The 18,981-nt window shown below is 38.2% G+C and overlaps 1 protein-coding gene across 19 annotated transcripts in view; it reads left to right on the forward strand.

Annotated features, from left to right (window-relative positions):
* The window catches only part of RBFOX1 (RNA binding protein, fox-1 homolog 1), a 1,165,955-nt gene that overhangs the window by 622,663 nt on the left and 524,311 nt on the right, over positions 1–18,981 (forward strand). For 16 of the 19 annotated variants that reach the window (XM_017808961.1, XM_017808958.1, XM_017808962.1 and 13 more), the window contains one exon: positions 5,652–5,699. The exons of the other annotated variants lie outside the window; for them this stretch is intronic. In XM_017808961.1, the coding sequence (XP_017664450.1) occupies positions 5,652–5,699 (48 nt within the window). The remainder of the gene's footprint in view (positions 1–5,651; positions 5,700–18,981) is intronic. 19 annotated transcript variants of the gene reach the window in all.

An 18,981-nucleotide genomic window follows, 5' to 3' on the forward strand; every position in this document is an offset into this window, starting at 1 on the left:
AAGCCATTAAAATCCTAGAATTGGTTTCTTAATTTGATGAGGCTTCTTCACGAGTCCTTCAGTTGTTGGGGACAAACTTAGTAAAGACTTGAATGTCACATTCTAGGGTTTCATTTTTCATTTATTTTCTTCTTCAGTAAGTATTACTGTGTGGTTAATTTGTTCTCTGGGATGGATGAAATAGAACTAATCTGAAATTCAAATGAATTCTTCTGCTGGCAGCCTGTTTGTTAGCAGCAATAATGAGATATAATGGCTAAAAGGATAGCAAAAAAGATTAAGTATTTCCCTCAATAATTCAGAGCTTTGATATATTTCAACACTCAATAAAAATATCCAGAAAAATCAATAACCTAGAATTTGACTGTGTGCTTTTTAATTATATATATATATGTATATATTTTCTTGTTTTGTTTGACCTTGTGTGACCTTTTACATTCATTAGTCATTATAAGTCATTCAATTCAGTTCTACAAATTTTAAACCTGAAAAAAAACCCCAAAACAAACCACCCACTTTTTATTTATTCTAAATCTACTGGCCTTTTATGAAACTGGAAACAGGTATTATGAAGGAGAGCCACGATTTGTGTTGGCACTTGTTGGGGTGCCAAGGACACCTGGAAAACGCCTGCCCGGCCTGGGCAGTGCAATAGGTTTGTCTTCCCCGGGAAGTTGAGCAGGATTTTATAAGGTTATTTGCTTCCACCTACTGACCATCCCTGATATTACAAACCCAACGGAGGGAACACTGGAATAACTGGAATTCCAGAGGCTCATCTTTCCTCCCTCTGATCCAGGAGCAGTGTGTGTGTGTGTGCCTGCACAGGAATTCTGTTTACCTTACCTTCACGTGGAAAAGATGTTAGAAATTCAAATAACTTTTTAAAGTAACTTTCTTATTTCTTAGGGTTATTTTGGTTGATTGGTTTCTGGTATCTTGTTTTATGCTGATAGGGAAGCAGAGGAAATAAGTTTGGGATAGCAGGGAGAGAACAAGCTGTAAAATATGATAAAGTACACAGCCAGTGTGGGTATTAGTCATGTTAGCATGACTAATGGCTACTTGGGGATATTGATTTCACTGTTTCTGCTTGCAATTCAAGCAGTAAAATTCAATGTCAAATTATAGAAACTATGTAAAATAGTGTATGGAGGTTTCTACTGTGTCCTAAAGCCAAATGCCATGCAGGGTCATGCTACTGCCAAGAATTGCTTTTGCTTTCTAGAGCTTTTATTTCCCTCTGATCAGTAACATTTGTGTAATGCCACTGCTGAGTGAAGGGGTTGGATACGTTTCCGAGGGCCTGGTGTGTTAAAATTCAAAAGTGCCTGAAAGACATGGAAGATCAAACAGAGCAAAACTGGGATGAGAAAAGGGAACATGCTCAGGAATAAAATGGGTGTCATGGCTGATGTGTTCTGTACTGGCAGTAGATCTTGTTGTTATCTAAGCCATTAGTTGTCTCCAAACCAGCACGGAAAAAATTGTACCTATTGACCTCACTTTTCCATCTGGTGAGCACAGAACTCAATAAACCATAAATTTATTGATCATCAAGGTGACTAAATTTCAGGAGGAACATTTAAAGGCTGCCTTTTAGAAACACGTGCCAGCAAACACAGGGGTGAGCATTATTTCAGCATTGAAATTAGTGCAATTCTAGTGGGAAATCTGTGTGGCAGTTCCCTTTATGGCACTTTGGTCAGCTCCTAAAGAAAGTTGTGTTTGTCCTGCATTGCTCCATAAAATACTGCTTCGTTTCCCTGTTGCTGCTACCCAACACAACAGAAGAAAAAGTGAGTTTTCTTTTATAATTATATGTTAAAAATACAGCTCCTAATAGGTTTGTAATAATGTGATTTGACTATTATGCAGGGACACTAAACACAAACAAAAGCAGATTTGTGTTGATTTTAAACTGAAATGCATGAGAGGGTTTTCTACCTTAGTGGCAGGGTATTTCTATAATTTATTCTCTCCTGAAACATCCAATGAAGTACTCTATCATTATATAATTTGTCTAAAGTAACAATGCTTCAGGAGGAACAGATTTTGCTGGGGTTTTACTTCTTTTTTTTCCGTAATGTAACGACAATAAAGAAAGGGCCTGAAGTATTGTTCAAATCTCTAGGATTTTACACTTTCTTTACAGCAGTGGTGCTTCTCAGTCTCAAATAATTCACAGAGTTGGGAGTGAAGTGACATTGCTTTGTCATTTTGCACTTAGAGAAAGCAGCACAGATGTCTCCCAGAGAATATTCTCATTTCCTCCCTTCTTGCTCTGGGATTGACAGACGATTCTTTTTGATGATTTTTAAAGCTTAGGGTCTGTGTACATTCCTTTTTTAAAGAGGTATGTAGATGTATATTCAAATATTGATATTTAAACATAGATCTGATTAAGTCAGCAGCTTCACTGGTTTAAAGAACTACAACACTAATTGCTTTAGAAAAATTAGTTTGTGTTGCTTGGGCAATTTAAGGTGAAGATGTGCATGGAAAATTCTATTCTATTCTAACATGGAATATTCTTGTCACTCACAGATAAATTCTGTGAGAGTTCAGTTACAGTTCATAAAAAAGTAGCTGCCTGCTTTGACTTCACCACAGACATCAGATACACAGCAACTCCTGTAACTGTTTCTGCAGAAGTGATCAGCTATTACTATTGTTTTTAAATATGAATTGGTTGCAAATTACACTTCATTACTCAGCTAAAAAATTTGCAAATTGCTGATTTTAGGAGAGATTAATTGATCACCTCCCGTTATTTCTTCTTCACCGACTGCACAAATTTTTACTGTTCAAATTTTTAACTGCTCCCAGATGACTTCACCCCTTTGAACAAAGGATTCTTGAATTCTCATTTAGGTAATGTGTCAGTAGCCGTAGTTATTCTTCATTTGAATAAGTGCCTTTGTGAGAATTTCACCCCTTGCAAAAGAAAAATCCCATCCAGGAAGTCAGGCTTTGTATGGTATTAGGTATTAAATGGATGTTATAGTCCAGGTTATTATCTGATAATGTACCCAAAGCAAGTTTGTCAAAAATTAGTTAGGCAACACTTTAATATTTGGAATACCAGAAACAATAAAATAACAACAAATTAGTGGTTTTTTATTGTCCTTGTCCAGAAGTCTGAATCCAGGTGTCTGCTCTTGAAGACATACAGCTATTTCTCTACCCAGATCTGACTTGCCATAATTCCAGAGATAACTCTTCAATACCCAGTCAGAGTGAACCCATACAGATGTAGTTTTGATTGCTAATGATGCAGTGATTAATTTTTAAGATTCACTTCCCATATCTTTAGATAGAAACCCAAACGGGATGAAATGATTGTCTAACGTTCAGGGATAAAACACAGAATAGAAATTGTGTCACTAGATTTTCAGCCTGAAACTTTTCCTTATGGAAAAGATTATCAGTTGACTTCAGACTTGTTGTGCCTTTAATTGCTGATTGCAGGCTCAGCTGGGCTGGCCCCAAGTGTGCTCAGCTGGGCTGCAGGGCTTCATTTGTGCCTTTTCCCTACAGCCACGTAAGACAAGCTGTGCTGGGAGCAGGATGGTTTCTGTTTTATCCAGGTAAACCTGTATTTTTAATTCATATTGAGTAATGAATGCTTGTGAACTTGGGTTTCTTGGCAGTTGCTTTTGATGGGAATGGACAGTGGCAAAATAGCAAACTAAACCATTTTGTAGACAGCAGAAGGGATCGGAGCACTGTTAGGTCTTGAACAAGGTATATTCATCACACTGAGAGTTTGTAATAGCTCTGACTAGAGTCTGATAGGAGCTACTTTATTCTGCCTTCAGTTAATTTAGGTCAGTGTGTGAGATAGAGCCACTCTTGTCCTTGGTAATATGAAAAGATATGATTCATTTTTGATTAACCAATAAATATGTTAAAGAACATTCCATTATTTCCGAAAGGTGACTTAGGGCACAGCTAGCAGGTGAAGAGCACTGGTGCTAATGAAGTTTGAATTCATTCCCCCGAGGCAGAAAGCTTTTTAAAAGCTGAGGGTTTTGTTTTTTTTTTTTTTCTCACTCACTCACCAAAAAGAACTGAGTGTAAATACCCAAACAGGCTCAGGAAGTCAGCTGTGGGCAGAGAGAGTGTCTCCTCACCCACCACATGGGAGGAGAGACGTGGTGAGAGACTGTCTGGCTGCCAGGAAGTCACACTTGAGAGCAAGTACAGTCTGGTTCCACAGGGAAAGTATTGGGAATATAAAGAGTATTTGAGGTACTGATTCATATATAAAGCTAACTTGAATAACCAAGGTTTTTGTTGCTGCTTAAGAAGTGACACATGTGCCTGATGAAACCATCTTTACTATAATTCACTGTAAATTCAAGTGTGTTTCCAGGAAGCCTTGATTCATCTCACTTGATTAAATTATCTATCTTTTTAATCTCGTATGGCTTAGGTAAGAACTCTTTGGCATTGAAATAATACCAGTCCTTCATTTGAGATGAATTAAGCGTGTTTTTGAAGAAACAGAAATTTTTTATTTTACATTTGTTTTTTAATTTTTTTAAAAGGAGCTGCTATTTGCTATCAGGCTTAAATTTGCAGCTTGGAATTTATGTGGCAATGTTCTCAAATCTGATTAGAGTAGTTCTAGCTTCACTGAGAGCTTGGGAAAGTACTTACTTTTAACAAAAAATTGTCCCTTGTCTGCATGTTATTTTTCCAATAGAAATATCTAAATCTGCTGTACATAAGCAAAGTTTGCTTCCAAGAATACCCTCACCAGAGAAGTAAAGTTGAAAAGAGAATTAATAGGTCGCTTGTCTACAGTTTAATGACTTGAACTTTCTTTGGCTTACTCAGCTTCCAGGAGTAACCTGTTGTAAAAAGGGTGACTATGAAGCAATAAATGCCTTTCAGACTATATTTTTTGTGATAATGGTTTTCTCTACATGTCTTCAGGTCTACTGGCAAAAACCCCAAAGGTTCGATAAGTCAAAATATTTTAGGGATAAAAGGACCATGTGTTGGGTGTCATTAGGTTTAAGATTATTTGTTTGACTCCTGAAGAAAACATGTCCAGAATATACACTTGTATACATGTCTGTATATATATAGCCACAGGGATACACATGTTTATCTCAAATAGATGTTTTATTGCTCTTACATTTTGCAGTAAGATTCAGACACAACTATCTATCAAGCCCAAGTTAGCACTCAACAACAGGCAGAAGGTTGAGCAGATTTTCTTCTTAAGCTCACCTTTATATTTTTTTAAGCTTCCATCACTAGTTTTTTAAAAAGAAGAAATGAGCAAGCAATATATTTTCCTCAAAATGCAAGTAAAAAAGAAAACATATACTGTAAAATCACATTTTTGTCTTATGAGCTGCTACACTATTGAAACAGGTTTGGGGTTTTTGTGGGTTTTTTTAATCCTGTCTTTAAGTTTATGCATGTAGTAAAGTTTAATAAACATTAATTAAAGGCATAATACTAACCACTGTATATTTAAGTATTATTATATATATAAAAATAACAGGTCATTAAAGTGTAATAGATTGAGAAGCCTGCTTTTCAGAGTTTGATGCCCTTTCTTCAGGCTGAGTTGTTTCCCCAGCCCTGGTCAATGTGCTTTGTGACACAGGATTCTCTGTTTGTGTTTTCAGGACACTAAAGCAGAGTCCAGTTCTGGTGTAGAAACTGAGGACAGAAAAGTAAGTGGCTTCTTTTAATGTAATTTGTCAGGCAACTCCAGTAGGTGGGGTTTGCTTAGATTGGTTTTTGGGTTTTTTTTGGGTAAAACCTGTGAAATTATGTGTGTATGTTCTGTAAAGTTTTCAAACAATAACTTTCCTAATGCTGTATTTTAACTTCTATGGAGACAAACAGTTTTACTCTGTTAAATATACTTCTTTTAGAAATTTGAATAACTCTTGTTCAGAAGGGAATTATAGTCTTAATTTGATTATATAATGAACAGTTCAAAAGGCAGCTGCAATTCCTGTTCTTAATTTTCATTATTAACAAAATTATTATGTCTTTCATGATAATATTGACATACCATGTTAAGTATTTGTAAGACAGCAAGATAAGGACTATTTTTTCTTCCTTTATAGATAGTATTTTGATGCTGATTTTTTTTTTCTTTTAAAGGGTTTATTTACAAAAAATGTTTCCAGTTTTATTTTGTGAACTAATATAAAATGCATTTTTAGTAATGTTCTTCACCTTACTTATGGTAAAAAGTAAGAAATAAAGGCATCACATAGAAGACTTCAATTAAAAAAAAATTGTCAGAAGTAAATATCAATTCAACTTTAAAGTATTTTCTCACTACAGAGAGTAACCTGTTCTGTTTAAAAATCTATTTCTACTGAAAATCTGGAGCTACAGTGCAGTTCAGGATTCCAGATCTGTGCAGTGTTTCTCTGTGCCAAGTAGTAACTGAGTTTGTGGCAGTGTTGAGCATGTACATGTAATTTAAAATCTCTGCCATCAGCTGGCCCTCACTGCTGTGGAACTGGGCCCTGCAGGCTGCAGGTTCTGAGCGTTCTCTTTAATGAACCTGTCCAGGTGCTTCCACTTAAGTACATGTTGGTTTAAAGTATGTTAAAATGCACTTTGGGACCTTACTTCTAAACACAAAGTTATGACTTTTTTTTGCTGTGGGCATCAACTGTTAAAACTGCCCAACCCAAGGGTTTTTTTTTTTATTATGTGTATTATGGGAAAAGTTGTCAAGAGCCCGACAAGCTTTGGACAGCAGTTTTATTCATGTGTGGTATTTCTTTTTCCTTTTGTTGCATCTTGCCTTTTGCCTAGCAGAGGTGCCAGCCTGTTGCCAGGAAAACATTTTGGTTTGGTTTTTGTTGTTTATGATTGGATGGTTTCTCCCTCAGTGTGGATTACAGGAGCTGTGTATCTCGTGGTTTCTCCTGGCCTCAGTGACTGCTCTGGGTTGGAGTGGTTTCATGAGGAGTTGTGTCCATCTTCCATGATTTGGGTTATCCACACCCACCCAGCTGTCTGACCCAGAAAGGGGCACCTCCTCCAGTGCAGAATAAGTGATCTGGCTTTTTCTGAGACAGCCCAGGCCCTGGGACTGAGCACGTGAACTGAAATGGAAGAGCACAACATTCCATGTTATCCTATGATTTATTTCTTCCCTGTCCCAGTGTGCTCACTTCCCTGTCCCTTCTTGCTCTCAGAAGCAGTGGCCTGAAGGTGAGGGGGCAGTCACAGGGTCTCCAAACTCACTGTGGAACCCAGAGGGTCTCTCTTTGTCTGTCTCTTACTGAATCCCTGAGGTTGAAGATCTGGAAGTTGTCCGTCTTAAAGTGCTGAGGTCCATGAATTTCTCACCCTTTTACCTCTAACTCCTGGTGCACACAGACACATCTTCAGGTTTACAGACTCCTCTCTGATCCTGTCTCACGTCAGACACGAGGTTTTGGGCTATGGTTTGTTTTTTTGGCTTGCTAAAAGTGCGATGTTGATCCCATGACAATGACAGTGTTCAATGTTCTGCCTTCCACAGGCAGAAATGGGAGTCAGCAGAAGGGCTTGTCTAGAAAACCCTTAAATTTATCTTCTTCATTTTGGTAATTTGTGGAAGCACTTTGAAAAAAAAATAAAAAATGTAATAAATACCTGCTGTTACATGACAAGTTTCAACTTTTCTCTGTGTTTAGTCCCAAAAGCTGAAGTGGCAGTTGTACTTTACAGTCCAGGGAAATAGATATCCAATCATCTGTGCAGTGATCATCAAATAAAGATACATCAATCTTGGTTACTAGTAATGCATTGTTTCATGTTTGCTGAAAGCATCAGTTAAGAATTTAATGTAATTCATAGAAGCTGAAACATTGGAAATAAATATTTTTATTTCATCTATCTTGAAATCAAGACAAACTACTGCAATTAGGACATGCATCATTAGTGTCTAATAATTTGCACTTCCATAATGAAATATACTCCTAATGAACTATATCATTAGCAATTAATGGAAAATTTTCCCCGCTAACCACAAAATACAAACCTGCAAGGTGCCTTTTCTCACATTCTTGTTTTTCCTGAAGTTTCTTAATCTCTAACTTCTGAAGTAGAAATTTATATAACCACGACTAAATCATTTCCTGGAGGCAAACTCAAATTTAATAACTGTATTTAGTATTTTGAAACCTATTATTCTGTAAATTACAAAATACCATTTGGTTATCATAACCACTTTGTCATTGTGCTCTGTCTGTCCTTCCATTGTCTTATACTGACCTTTTTGTGTAAGATTCTATTTATTTTCTACAAGGATAAAAGCTCTCAGGTTTGAGGATAAGTAATGCACAGTCTGCTCTAACTGGCCTGTATTATTTTGCATTACTAACCTGCACTTACCACTGCCAGCAGTGGACCAATAAATGCATGCACAACCCATCTCCTACCCAGTCAATGCTGTTTTCTGTCTTTGTCACACCCAACCCTCTTTTTTTTTTTTTTAATTGATCTCATGCCTTCTCTCTGAACATCACAATATTGGATGCTTAACAAACCATGTGATCATGGAAATGTCTCAGCTTTGCTTCTCAAAGAAACATATGTGGAAACATGACCCTTAAATTTTCACAGGAAGAAACCTGTTAAAAACAGACCAAGTGTGATTTTCGGAAAACTACCCTGATAGCTGAAGCTGGTTAGGGTTTTGGGTGTTTTGGAATTTGAGTCATCATTTCCAAGCCTGTGGTGTTTTGCTCTTGCAAGGGCTCTGACAGATGGTTGGGTTGTTTTTCTTTCTACTCATGTTTTCTAATAGAACTGTGTGTGTTGGGCACAAACAAAATGGTTGTGGTTAAAGGGAATTATTAAGGATATTGGCTGTTTTTCCAAGAGGGAGACAATGTGGAATCCTTTGCAATCTTTGCTTCCATTTGATGTAATCAAACTGTAGTCTCTGTGTCCACTGCTAATATGTACAGCCTTTTTGTTGTTGTTGTTGCTCTTACATCAGCTTGATCATCTCCTGTTACCTGAAAAACATGCCCCTAATAAATCTTCCTTGGTTTTGATTTTAGTTCACATCTTTATTTGATCTGAACAATTACGTTTTTTTCTTGTTTGTTTGGTTTTTTTCCTCATATGTTTATATGGGATTTGCTTTGAACAGGAATCTTCGAAAATATTAAAACCAAAGCAAAACTGTAAATAAGATTTCTCACAGTCCTGCTCTGTCTTTGAGGTCTGAGCAGAGCACAAAGGACATACTTTGTTTTACTCTGCAACTGCATTTGTCGCATCATCAAATTAATTCACGGCAAGGCTTTGAAACCAAAACTGATGTAAAGTTATCCTCCCCCTGTTCCCTGACATCCCTTTCGTTGCAATTCCATCTAAAATGGAAACCTGTGACACCAAAGAGGGAATGGAAAGTTAAATCCCACTGACCTTTCTGCGCCGGGTAACTTTGTTTCAGCCGGTTTTTACTGTGCAGGGAATGTTTTATTTCTCAGCTTTGGCTGCTTCATTTGTGGTTTATTCCAACACTGTCCCAGTAATGGGCTGTGTTTGCTGTGATGTGCAGGGACATTTCTCCTGCCTGTTCCTTGCAGGCACGATAATGTTGCCCCTTAAGCAGCAGCTCAGCACCATTAAAGAGGGGGCTCAAGGTCGCTCAGGGTCTCCTGCTTTGTTTTCTGCTCCTGAAAAGGAAAGCAGCTCATGGAGAGAACATTTTTGAGATGCATCTTGACTTCAAAATTTACCACTTTGGAGCTCGGAGGCTTTATGAGAGCAATAGAGTTTATGGGTGTGCATTAGGGCAATAACCTGATAGGTCAGTAAGTTGGAAAAGTTCCCCATAGTGACATAATGTTTCATAACTCCCCATTACCTTCTGTGGGATATGGGATAGGCAGTAATGCCTTTCTTTCTTTTTCAGTGCCTGCTGTGGAAAATATTTAATCTTTTTTTTTTTTTTTTTTTAGTACCTTCTGTCATTGGATCTCAAATTACTTCACAAACAAATTAAAAACACCTATGAGGAAAGTACTTACAGTTATATTGCTGGAGTTACATATGGGGAAATAGAAGTGTGAAGGGGAAATGTAGGCAAGGTTATAAAGTGTGTCTGAGACAAAATGAGGAGAAAAAGAAACAGTATTACAAATATATTTTGCTTTGTCTATTCTATGGCTACTTAAGATTTTTTTTTCATAGTGATGATATGAAGATTTTTTCATGACAGTATATGGGAATTTTTTTTTATTAGGAGAAAGAATATTTATCCAGTTTCTCTAATCTTCAGGTTACTGTGGGAGGGGTTTAATAAGGGTATCAAATAGTGAGGAGTGATAAGCATCATGGAGGGACTCATGGAACTACTGACATCAAAAATATGGATATATTTTATACTGTTTAATTGTAATCCCTTTTTCTGCTGTTTAGGGGCTCACTAGCAGTGAACATGAGTATCATTTTTATTCCCTTTTAAGGGATCATGCAATCTGAGTAATTTTGTAGGTTTTTTGAGATGCATCTTTACTCACATTAATAGAAATTAATTTTTTGGTGAGAGAAGATCACTGACTCCAACGGATTGGTAAGGAAGTGTCTAAATTGTGTTGGATAGAGATTTAGAGGAACCTAAGGAAGTTTTGAACATTAATGAGCTTTCTGTTGTCTAGTAGGGTGAACAAACGGACCACACAAAGTAGAGAGGATTGACCAGAGGTTCAGAAACCAGGGGGAGTAACCCAGGAGGGAGAATAATGAGCTGTTCCAAGAATAGTATCCTCCTGTCACAGTACACCAGAGGTTTGCACTGACATCCCAGCTCATGCAAGTCAGATTTCCATGGCACTTCTTGAGTCTTCCTCAGTACAGAGCTGGAAGTTTTCACGACTTCCTCAAAAGGGTAAAATTATCTGAAGGGGGTGTGGTGTTTGTAATTTGTTTGCTTGTCACCAGAAAAGTTACTTGATATCCATGGCTGACTCCTTCACAATTATTTTAATGCAAGGTCCGTTGCACTTCAGATATCCTAAAACTCAGAAAGCTGAATCAAACCCATAGTCTAAGTTGTTTAGGCATCACTTATTGTTTTTCTTACTAGTTTTAGTGATATTTTGAAATCAAAGGGGTTTGTTTTTTTCCTTTTCCTTGTCTTAGTTTATGTTCTTTTCAAGTAAAAACACTAATTCTGGAAAAAAACCCAGGGAGCTGAAAGTTGCCCTGGAACTTTAACACGCTGCATTAGTCAGCCTAATAAATATTGGCAATTCTAATGTGAGGAAACACTCAGAAATGCAGTCCCTTTCCTGGCATGTGGCTTGACACAGTGCAGAGCCTTGCTGCAAAGTTCCACCGTGTTTGAATGCTCTTAATGTCAGTCCTATTACTGCTCTCTTGTTCTTCCTGTCACTGACATGCAATTATGGGATTTCACAACTGAAGTGATGACAGTTGCTCCTCTGTGTGTGTGTGTCTGTCTTTCCCCTTAATCCAACTCTATCTAGCAATCTGTAATTTGATAAAGTGGAATTGAAGTGACAGGCGTGACAGAAGTGCCAAAACAATAATTTGACCTCCCACTGAAGTGTCAACGTGTTCTGCTGCATGACTTTTACATATGCTGAGTACACAGAAGGGACATGGATAGTATATTTATGGGGCTGCAATACCTGGGAAGGCAGTGCTAAAAAAAGCTTTTACTACACTCTGTCTTTTTGCCAATGTGTTCCATCCTTAGCCATCACCTTTTCTAACCCTGTATTATTATGTACAAATCTTGTATAATTATGTACAAACATAATTGCTATTGCACAACAATTATATTTTTATTAGGAGGTGGTTTTTTTTTTCAGGTATTCATTTTGAAGATATTTTGGTAAATCTTGAAATTATAATTCTGTGACTATTGAGAGAATTAGTTCTCAAAGGGACTTTTTTATTTTACTATTTTTTTTTATTTTGAAATTTCCTCTCTCTTTAAATAAATTTCATTAGGTATATGAGACATTCCTGCTAATAACTCCTAAAAATCTCACAGAGCTAGAACAGAATTCTTTTATATGCCTGAATTAAAAAAAAAAATATTTTCACTGAAGTAAATGTATGCACAAGTTACTTTGGCATATATTCATATGTACTGCACCTGCATTGCATACAAGTAAATTATATTTCATCTTGGGACAAGGAAGGGGACAGAAGAAAGAAACTTTTTGCTTTAATACTCAGCTAAATATAAAGTTAAAATATTCAGATTTGGGGGGAAAAAAAAATCAAGTGGAGAGGGAGAACTGAAGTCTGATGCTAATTATCTGTCAAAATTAACTGAAAAATAATTCATGGGAGACTGAAGCCTTGCTGAACTTTTGATTACGTCTGGCCATTAAGTTTTCAGTAGGTATGAGAACACAGAGGGGAATTGGCTTTTGAAGTTCTACAAAAAAGGGAAAAACCCCCAAATCTATTAGTATGCTGTGAATGAGAACATGTCTTGGACCTTCTTTGTGTTTGTGAACTGATAAAACTTTACAGCAGTGGAAAAGTGCAATTTCTGCTACTATGTGGTGAAACTTTTCCTTTTAAAAGGTTTGGGTTTTCATAACCCAGACTCCACTGCAGCAGGAAGGCAGAGTTGACCTTAGCAGCTGTCTTAGCTAATAATTTCCAGTTATTGGCCTGACCTGTCAGATCCTCTGCAACATCCCAGATACCCAGGCCAAATGACCTGGCTTTAAATGCATTCACTGGGTCTCAGTCTGTACTTTTATATTGCACACATACACCAAAGTGTTTCATGGTCGTTGTTGCTCGAGAAAAGTAAGTTTCAAGTTGATATTTTCTTCCGTTTTATTTTCCTGCTTTTTAAATAAAGATTTGGGAGATTTGGTAAAGAAGTTATTGGTATTTAACAGTAAGTACAGATGAACCACCTTATTTGGAGATACTTCTGTGGTCACTCTCAGTTGTGGCTGGAGGGGTTGTGAGACAGGGAAAGCATCGGGTTCCTGTGAGGATCCCAAGTCACCTGGTCTCCCACAGTGTTTTGGAGTGTTCATATCAAAACTACCAGGGTTTTTTTCTTTTTTTGAGGGTTCATCTCAAAGCCTGCCAGGGCTCTGGCAGCACTTTCAGGCTGACCCTTTGTTGTGTTCCCTAAGCCTGGGGGAGGCTCTTTGTTTTTCGAGGGTTTTTTTGGACATAGTCTAAAGAGCACTGAAGAGGGAGGGGGGTCTTACACTGCCATGAGCAGAATTATCTCTGTGTCAGGCACAACAATCCCAAGTTGGGGACTTTTCTTTCATTTAACTTACTGCCAACCAACACAAACCCTCAGTTACTGAGCGAAAACAATAATATATGGAATGGGAATCGGGTCCATGCCAGTTCTGCTGGTGAGGTGAAGGGCAGCAGGGCTGGTTGAGGTGGGTTGTGTGAGGGTGCCAATGCCATGGCACCAGTTTGGGACAGGGCAGTCCGGTCAGGGGTTTGTGGCTCTGTGTGCAGGGCATGGAGCCAGATGGAACCAATTCTGAGCAGCAGCCACTGGTGCTGAGGGGCTGCTCCTGCCCAGTGCCTCTCTCAGCTCAGGGGTGGGCTGTGGGACAGTCCCAGGAAAGGAAACCAAAATAATTTGGTAAAAGGCACCTCAGATTCCAAAGGGTGGGTGGTGAGGTCGGGGGGATGGCAGGAAGCTGCAGGTCAGTCCTCAGGCAGCTACTGAAGCATCTGGGGTCCCTGAAGGCTGTCAAAGCCACAATGCCTTTAATGGTTTCTTTGCTTAATTTTTTTTTTAGCCCTTTTTAATTTTTTTTTAAATGCTTTTTTATGTTTTTACCTCTCGGTAAGAATTCAAAGGCACGTTTTAGCCAAAAACGTAGCTGGACGTTAGAGACGTCTGTTTAAAATAAGAAATATATATGTTCCTGCAAGTTAACCAAGAATGATGTTCTAAACAGTGGGTTAAAAGTCTCTGTTTCAGCAGCAGGAGGCAGAGGCTGAAGGTGGTTTTGGCTCTTTCCGTGCACTGGGAATTGCACACCCTTATCTTTGACCCTCATCTTGAATTTTCTGTATGGAATAAATGCTGGAATTTCAAGGTTGGGGACATGGAAATGATAGAATTTAGTGACTGTAAAAACCTTTTCACTTCATCTGTTTGAGCTGAGCCTCATATTCCTACTCACTACCTATTTTTTTAACCTGGAACTTCACTTTTGTTTTTTGACATGTGAAAATAGAATCTCTGACAGGATGTGTGTGCCCTTTAATATAATTGTTTAACACTTTTACTGGATGAGCTTTGAAATATTTTAAAGCTAAAGTCAGTTTTGGGAGAAGCAAAGAGGAAGCAAAAGGGGTTTGTAGAATCCCTCCTACCTCTGAGTTTACATGCTTAAATAATTAATTAAAATGCTGGGCGTTCAGCTTCAATTTTTGTTACGAACTGTCATTATTACCATCACTACTTCTTGCTCAAAATGTGCTTTCTGTGTTTGGACAAACATACAATCAGTTCCTTGAGGCAGGTGAGCTGTGGCTGTGATGGCAGCAGGTGGAGCAGGTCGGTGTTTGCCAGGAGAGGGAGCAGAAACACGGAGCTGAGGAACTCCCGGGAGAACTTGGGATAAGGAGCCCACTGTGGGAAGCCACTTAGTGCCCTCCACTCATGGACAATCGGAGAGTTTATCCAGCTGATAAGAGTATTTATTCTGGCAGAAAGCTCCCAGATGGTAACATTTAGCAAATATGTACTTCCCTTCCTTCTCTTACACATCAGGCTTGCTGATAGACTTTTTATTAGCAAAGTAATCTTCCAGATGCTGTTTCATTAAAGTGAGGTACAGAGATGTTTTCCATTGATTTTTTTTTTTATTCCTAATTTTAGGAAATGCGTTCTGATTTTCTTTCTTTAAAATTACAGGACAGTATCTCATGTATTTTTACATATTAGCTGATTAAACTTGCCAGAACATTTTTCATGGAATGCTTGCCAACTTGGCTTTTTTCAGTTCTCCGAAAGGTAAAACAAACAACTTAGAGATTGTAATTTGTAAGTATATCCAATTTCTGTGGTTAATTCAAGGTTTTAGAAAATGTCAGATGTTCTAAAAGAGGGAATATAGGGATTGAGGAGCCATAAAATAAATGAAGTGTTTTTCCTTGACTCTGTGTGTCCCGACAGTACAGCTGGGATGTATTGTGTGAACCACGTTGGGCTCACAGATGTTTATTGGCCATGTAGAAACCTCAATTCTTGAAAGTACCAGCACTTTAGAAGGAAGTGCATGTCTAAAAGCATTAAAATATCATTTTTTTTCTGACTGAGAACATGTCTGTCTGTGTTTGGCCATATAAGTGTTTTTTTTCCACATTTTAATTTTCCTTGCAGCAAGGGAAATAGCCACAGTTGACTTAACAGGTCTTTGAAACAGGTGTTCTCTTTTCATAAAGTATTCTTAAAGATCCTTGTTGGTCAGGTGGCAGCCTGGAGATTGCATATTTCTCCAGGGGAAAAAAAAAAGGTAATGCCAGTTCTTTCATAGTTCTTCTAAGTCTTTATAGTACAGCTCCTGTTAAAAGAAACCCACAAACATGCTGTTATAGGGGAGGTTGCAGTTGCTTTGTCTTTATTTAACACCTGACAGACAGTCTGACCTCAGGCAGCTCCTCTGTGATGCAAAGCTTGCATGGTCCAGGATCTCTTCACTGAAACTTGGAAATGAAAACACTGAAACATAGGAAACTTGGAAATGGGACTTGAAATTTGTGCAAAGAACTTGATGCAGGCCGGTGCTTCCTTGTTCTACATCATAAAACGGAGAGAGTTAAATAACATTCCTTCTGTATCAAAAAGCTCTATCTCTATGGAAAGTTTAAATTTTGACTTTGAAAATTGAAATCCTTGTAGGAATTGAACTACATGTTGCATTTTTGCATTTGTTCTCCTTATAACCAGTAGCAGGAGGTTTCTTATGGAAATTTTTAGCAATATTAGGTATTCAAAAATCTCATGTGTTAAGTACCTTTTTCTTGCTGCTCCATGTCATCAACATGACTATGGATGAGGAAGGAGGTGGTGTATTGACCCTTAATGCATATAGGCTGATGGATCCTATGTCTGCAGCAGTATGGGAATCTGTCTTTGAATCTTACACCATGAACCTTTGGAGCTCTGTTATTCTTCCTTTCTGTGAGCCCCCACTGTTGGTACCCAGGTACTGTTCAGGATTTGGCTCATTGTGGGGATTCTTTTCAGGAACTGAGGCTGTCTGAAAACAGGGATCAAAATGGAAGTATTGCTTATTCTTAACAGCCTGACCACAGCAAAGGAAAGAATGCAAACCCAAAGGATTTCATCCCTTGTGATGGGTTGGCTGAGGCCAGCAGCTGAGTTACCCCCAGGCACTTGCTCATTCCCACCTGCCCAAGGGGATTGGAGAGAGAGAGGAAAGGCAAAAGCAAGAAAAATCATGGATTGAGATAAAGATGGTTTATTAAGTGAGGAAACCAAAAAACCTGAACAAAACCAAACCCCAGGAGATGCAGAGGAGTCTGCAGTCCCCACCTCTCCCGTGCAGACTGATGTGCAACAGCCTGAAAAATGAAACCTTGGAAGGTTTCAGCATCACAACCCTTCAACACACAACCCTTCACATCAACACCACTCCTTGCCCTCTTCTGCCCTGGTTTTGTGGCTGAGCGTGATGTCCCAGGGCATGGAAGATTCCTCTGGCCAGTTTGGGTCAGCTGTGGCCTCTCCCCACAATCACCTGCCACCCTCCTGCTCTCTGGGTGTGGGGGTGTCAGCAGGAGCAAGAGGAAAGCCTTGATGCTGTGCAAGCCCTGGTCAGGATAACCAAAGTGATGCTGTGTTATCAGTACTGGTACAGGGAAGATCTGTCAGGAAGGCTCAGGTTGCTGAAAATGTTTGCAAAACCCAATTACAAGAGCAGAAGAGGATTCCTCTGGCCTGTGAGGAAGCTGTGCTTTTTCTCCTCCTGAGCCAGCAGTCCCTTGTTCCTACACAGCTCATACCTGGTATTTATTTATTTGTAGTTGAATAGAGTCTGTAACTCTTTGAGCTGTCTCCCTTCACTGTGCATCTTCCAGCACTTCCTTGGGAAGCAGAGGACAAGTTTACCCGCTGTTAATGAGCAGGGAAAGCCTCGTGGCATCTAAACCTGAGTTTAGACTTGTCCTCTCATCTAGGCATGACTTGGTCAGGTGGCTTTCCAGGAGCACAGGCATGGCAGGATCATCAGTGGCAGATTGTTTTCAGCACGTTTGAAGGGGACAGACTGAATCAGACGATTGGTTTGTTTGCCAAATTAATATCTGGGATGTGATCCAGCCTGATTAACAGGATGGCTGTGATTGGATCATGAAAGGGTAAGCTGACATTTGGAAGGCTTTTTTCATACCTGCTGGCTCTACTACTTTCCCAGTAGCTTGAACACATGCAAGAATATGCTTCTGTCCAGTAATCCAATTCATTTCTCATTGATTCCAGTTTGTCTTTTTATGTTGTGTTGGATCTTTTGCCAGGTAGATCTTTTCTCTGTAGCAGTAGATTGCTTTTTACAGCTGCCTGGGTGTCTGGTGCTGGGCACTTAGATCAAAACTTCCTAGTTCCATTATTTCAGAACTGACTTCTTCAGTTCTGAAGAAGTTCTTGCAAATATCCATATTTGCAAATTTGAATATCTGTGCATTTTCTGTTGTCTTTGAAACATTATTGATGAGTAAAAGAAGGGTTAATGGATTTTTTTCCAGATTTTTCTTACAGAGTTATGTTTTATTGTCTTTCAGTTTGATGGATGAGACAGAGACTATGGTTTATATATAAACCATGTGCTTTCCAGATTAGATTGATGTAATCATAGCAGTTTTGCAGAGTTCAGCTAAAAATTTGTTCTTACTGATCAAGGTCAGGAAAATCCAGGGATTCTGCCATTTATCTCATCTCTTGAGTACTGAAATAGGACACTCAGGGCAATATTAAAAGGACTGGTGTACAGCCATGTCTCACTGTGTCATACTTGCTGTCTAACAGCTTTTAAAAAAAAAAAAAATCAGGGGTTATTTCTAAAAAAAACCCCTAAACCAAATAGTATAAATAGTGAAAGAAGAATGCTGATATTCAAAGCCTAAAAATAAGATTTTGTTTATGCTTTCCCCCTCCCTGACAGCAGAGTAATGTACAAAAGAATGTTAATTTATCTTTTGTTTTTCTTCTAGATAATGGTGATATGCATTATGCAATATGGATACTATGCAAGTGGCAAACATTTAGTTGTGAATTAAAAAACAAAAAAATCTCATCTCTGTTACTGTCTTTCCCTTTCAAGGCTTGATATGAAGACCAAGGCACACAGCAGGTTTTTTACACGTGTGAATTGTCTGAAATCCAGTTGGGAACATCTGTTTTGGCAAATTTGTTTGATGTATTCATTAAAACTTTAGTTTGCTGAGGTCTTTTGCTGAACAGGTAAATGCTTAGTGAGTGATTTAAGACAGAATTTGCAGGGAAGGTAAAATCTTATTTTATGAACTGATATCCTGTCACCCCAACTCCATGGAAAACATTCTTTGTGCCTTAGATCCTCACAGTTCTGACACTGTTACTGCTACATCCTCAACATTTTTGAGGAAATTTCTCACAACAGTATTTATAGTTTCAAAAAGTAAGAAAACCAAAGAAATTTGCCCCTCTATGGTTTTTTATATTCTATAAAACACTTTAAAGAACTGTGACACACTGCTTATTAAAGCTGTATATTAAAAGAGAAACAAATTTTTCAATTTTTATTACAGAGTCTAAGTAAACAAGTAGAAAGACTAAGTTGAAAACATTTAGAACCACTATTGCACCAAATCTGTGAGAATATTAAAATTCAATAGCAGGCAGAAAAGTAACACTCCATCTACTCATTACAGCTTTATTTGAATCAAAGTCAAAATCTCCTTAAAAGTAAGTGTCAGATTGAGGAATAAATTCCA

This window comes from Lepidothrix coronata, unplaced genomic scaffold (genome assembly GCF_001604755.1).
Source record: "Lepidothrix coronata isolate B3197 unplaced genomic scaffold, Lepidothrix_coronata-1.0 Scaffold24, whole genome shotgun sequence".
NCBI lineage: Eukaryota > Metazoa > Chordata > Aves > Passeriformes > Pipridae > Lepidothrix > Lepidothrix coronata.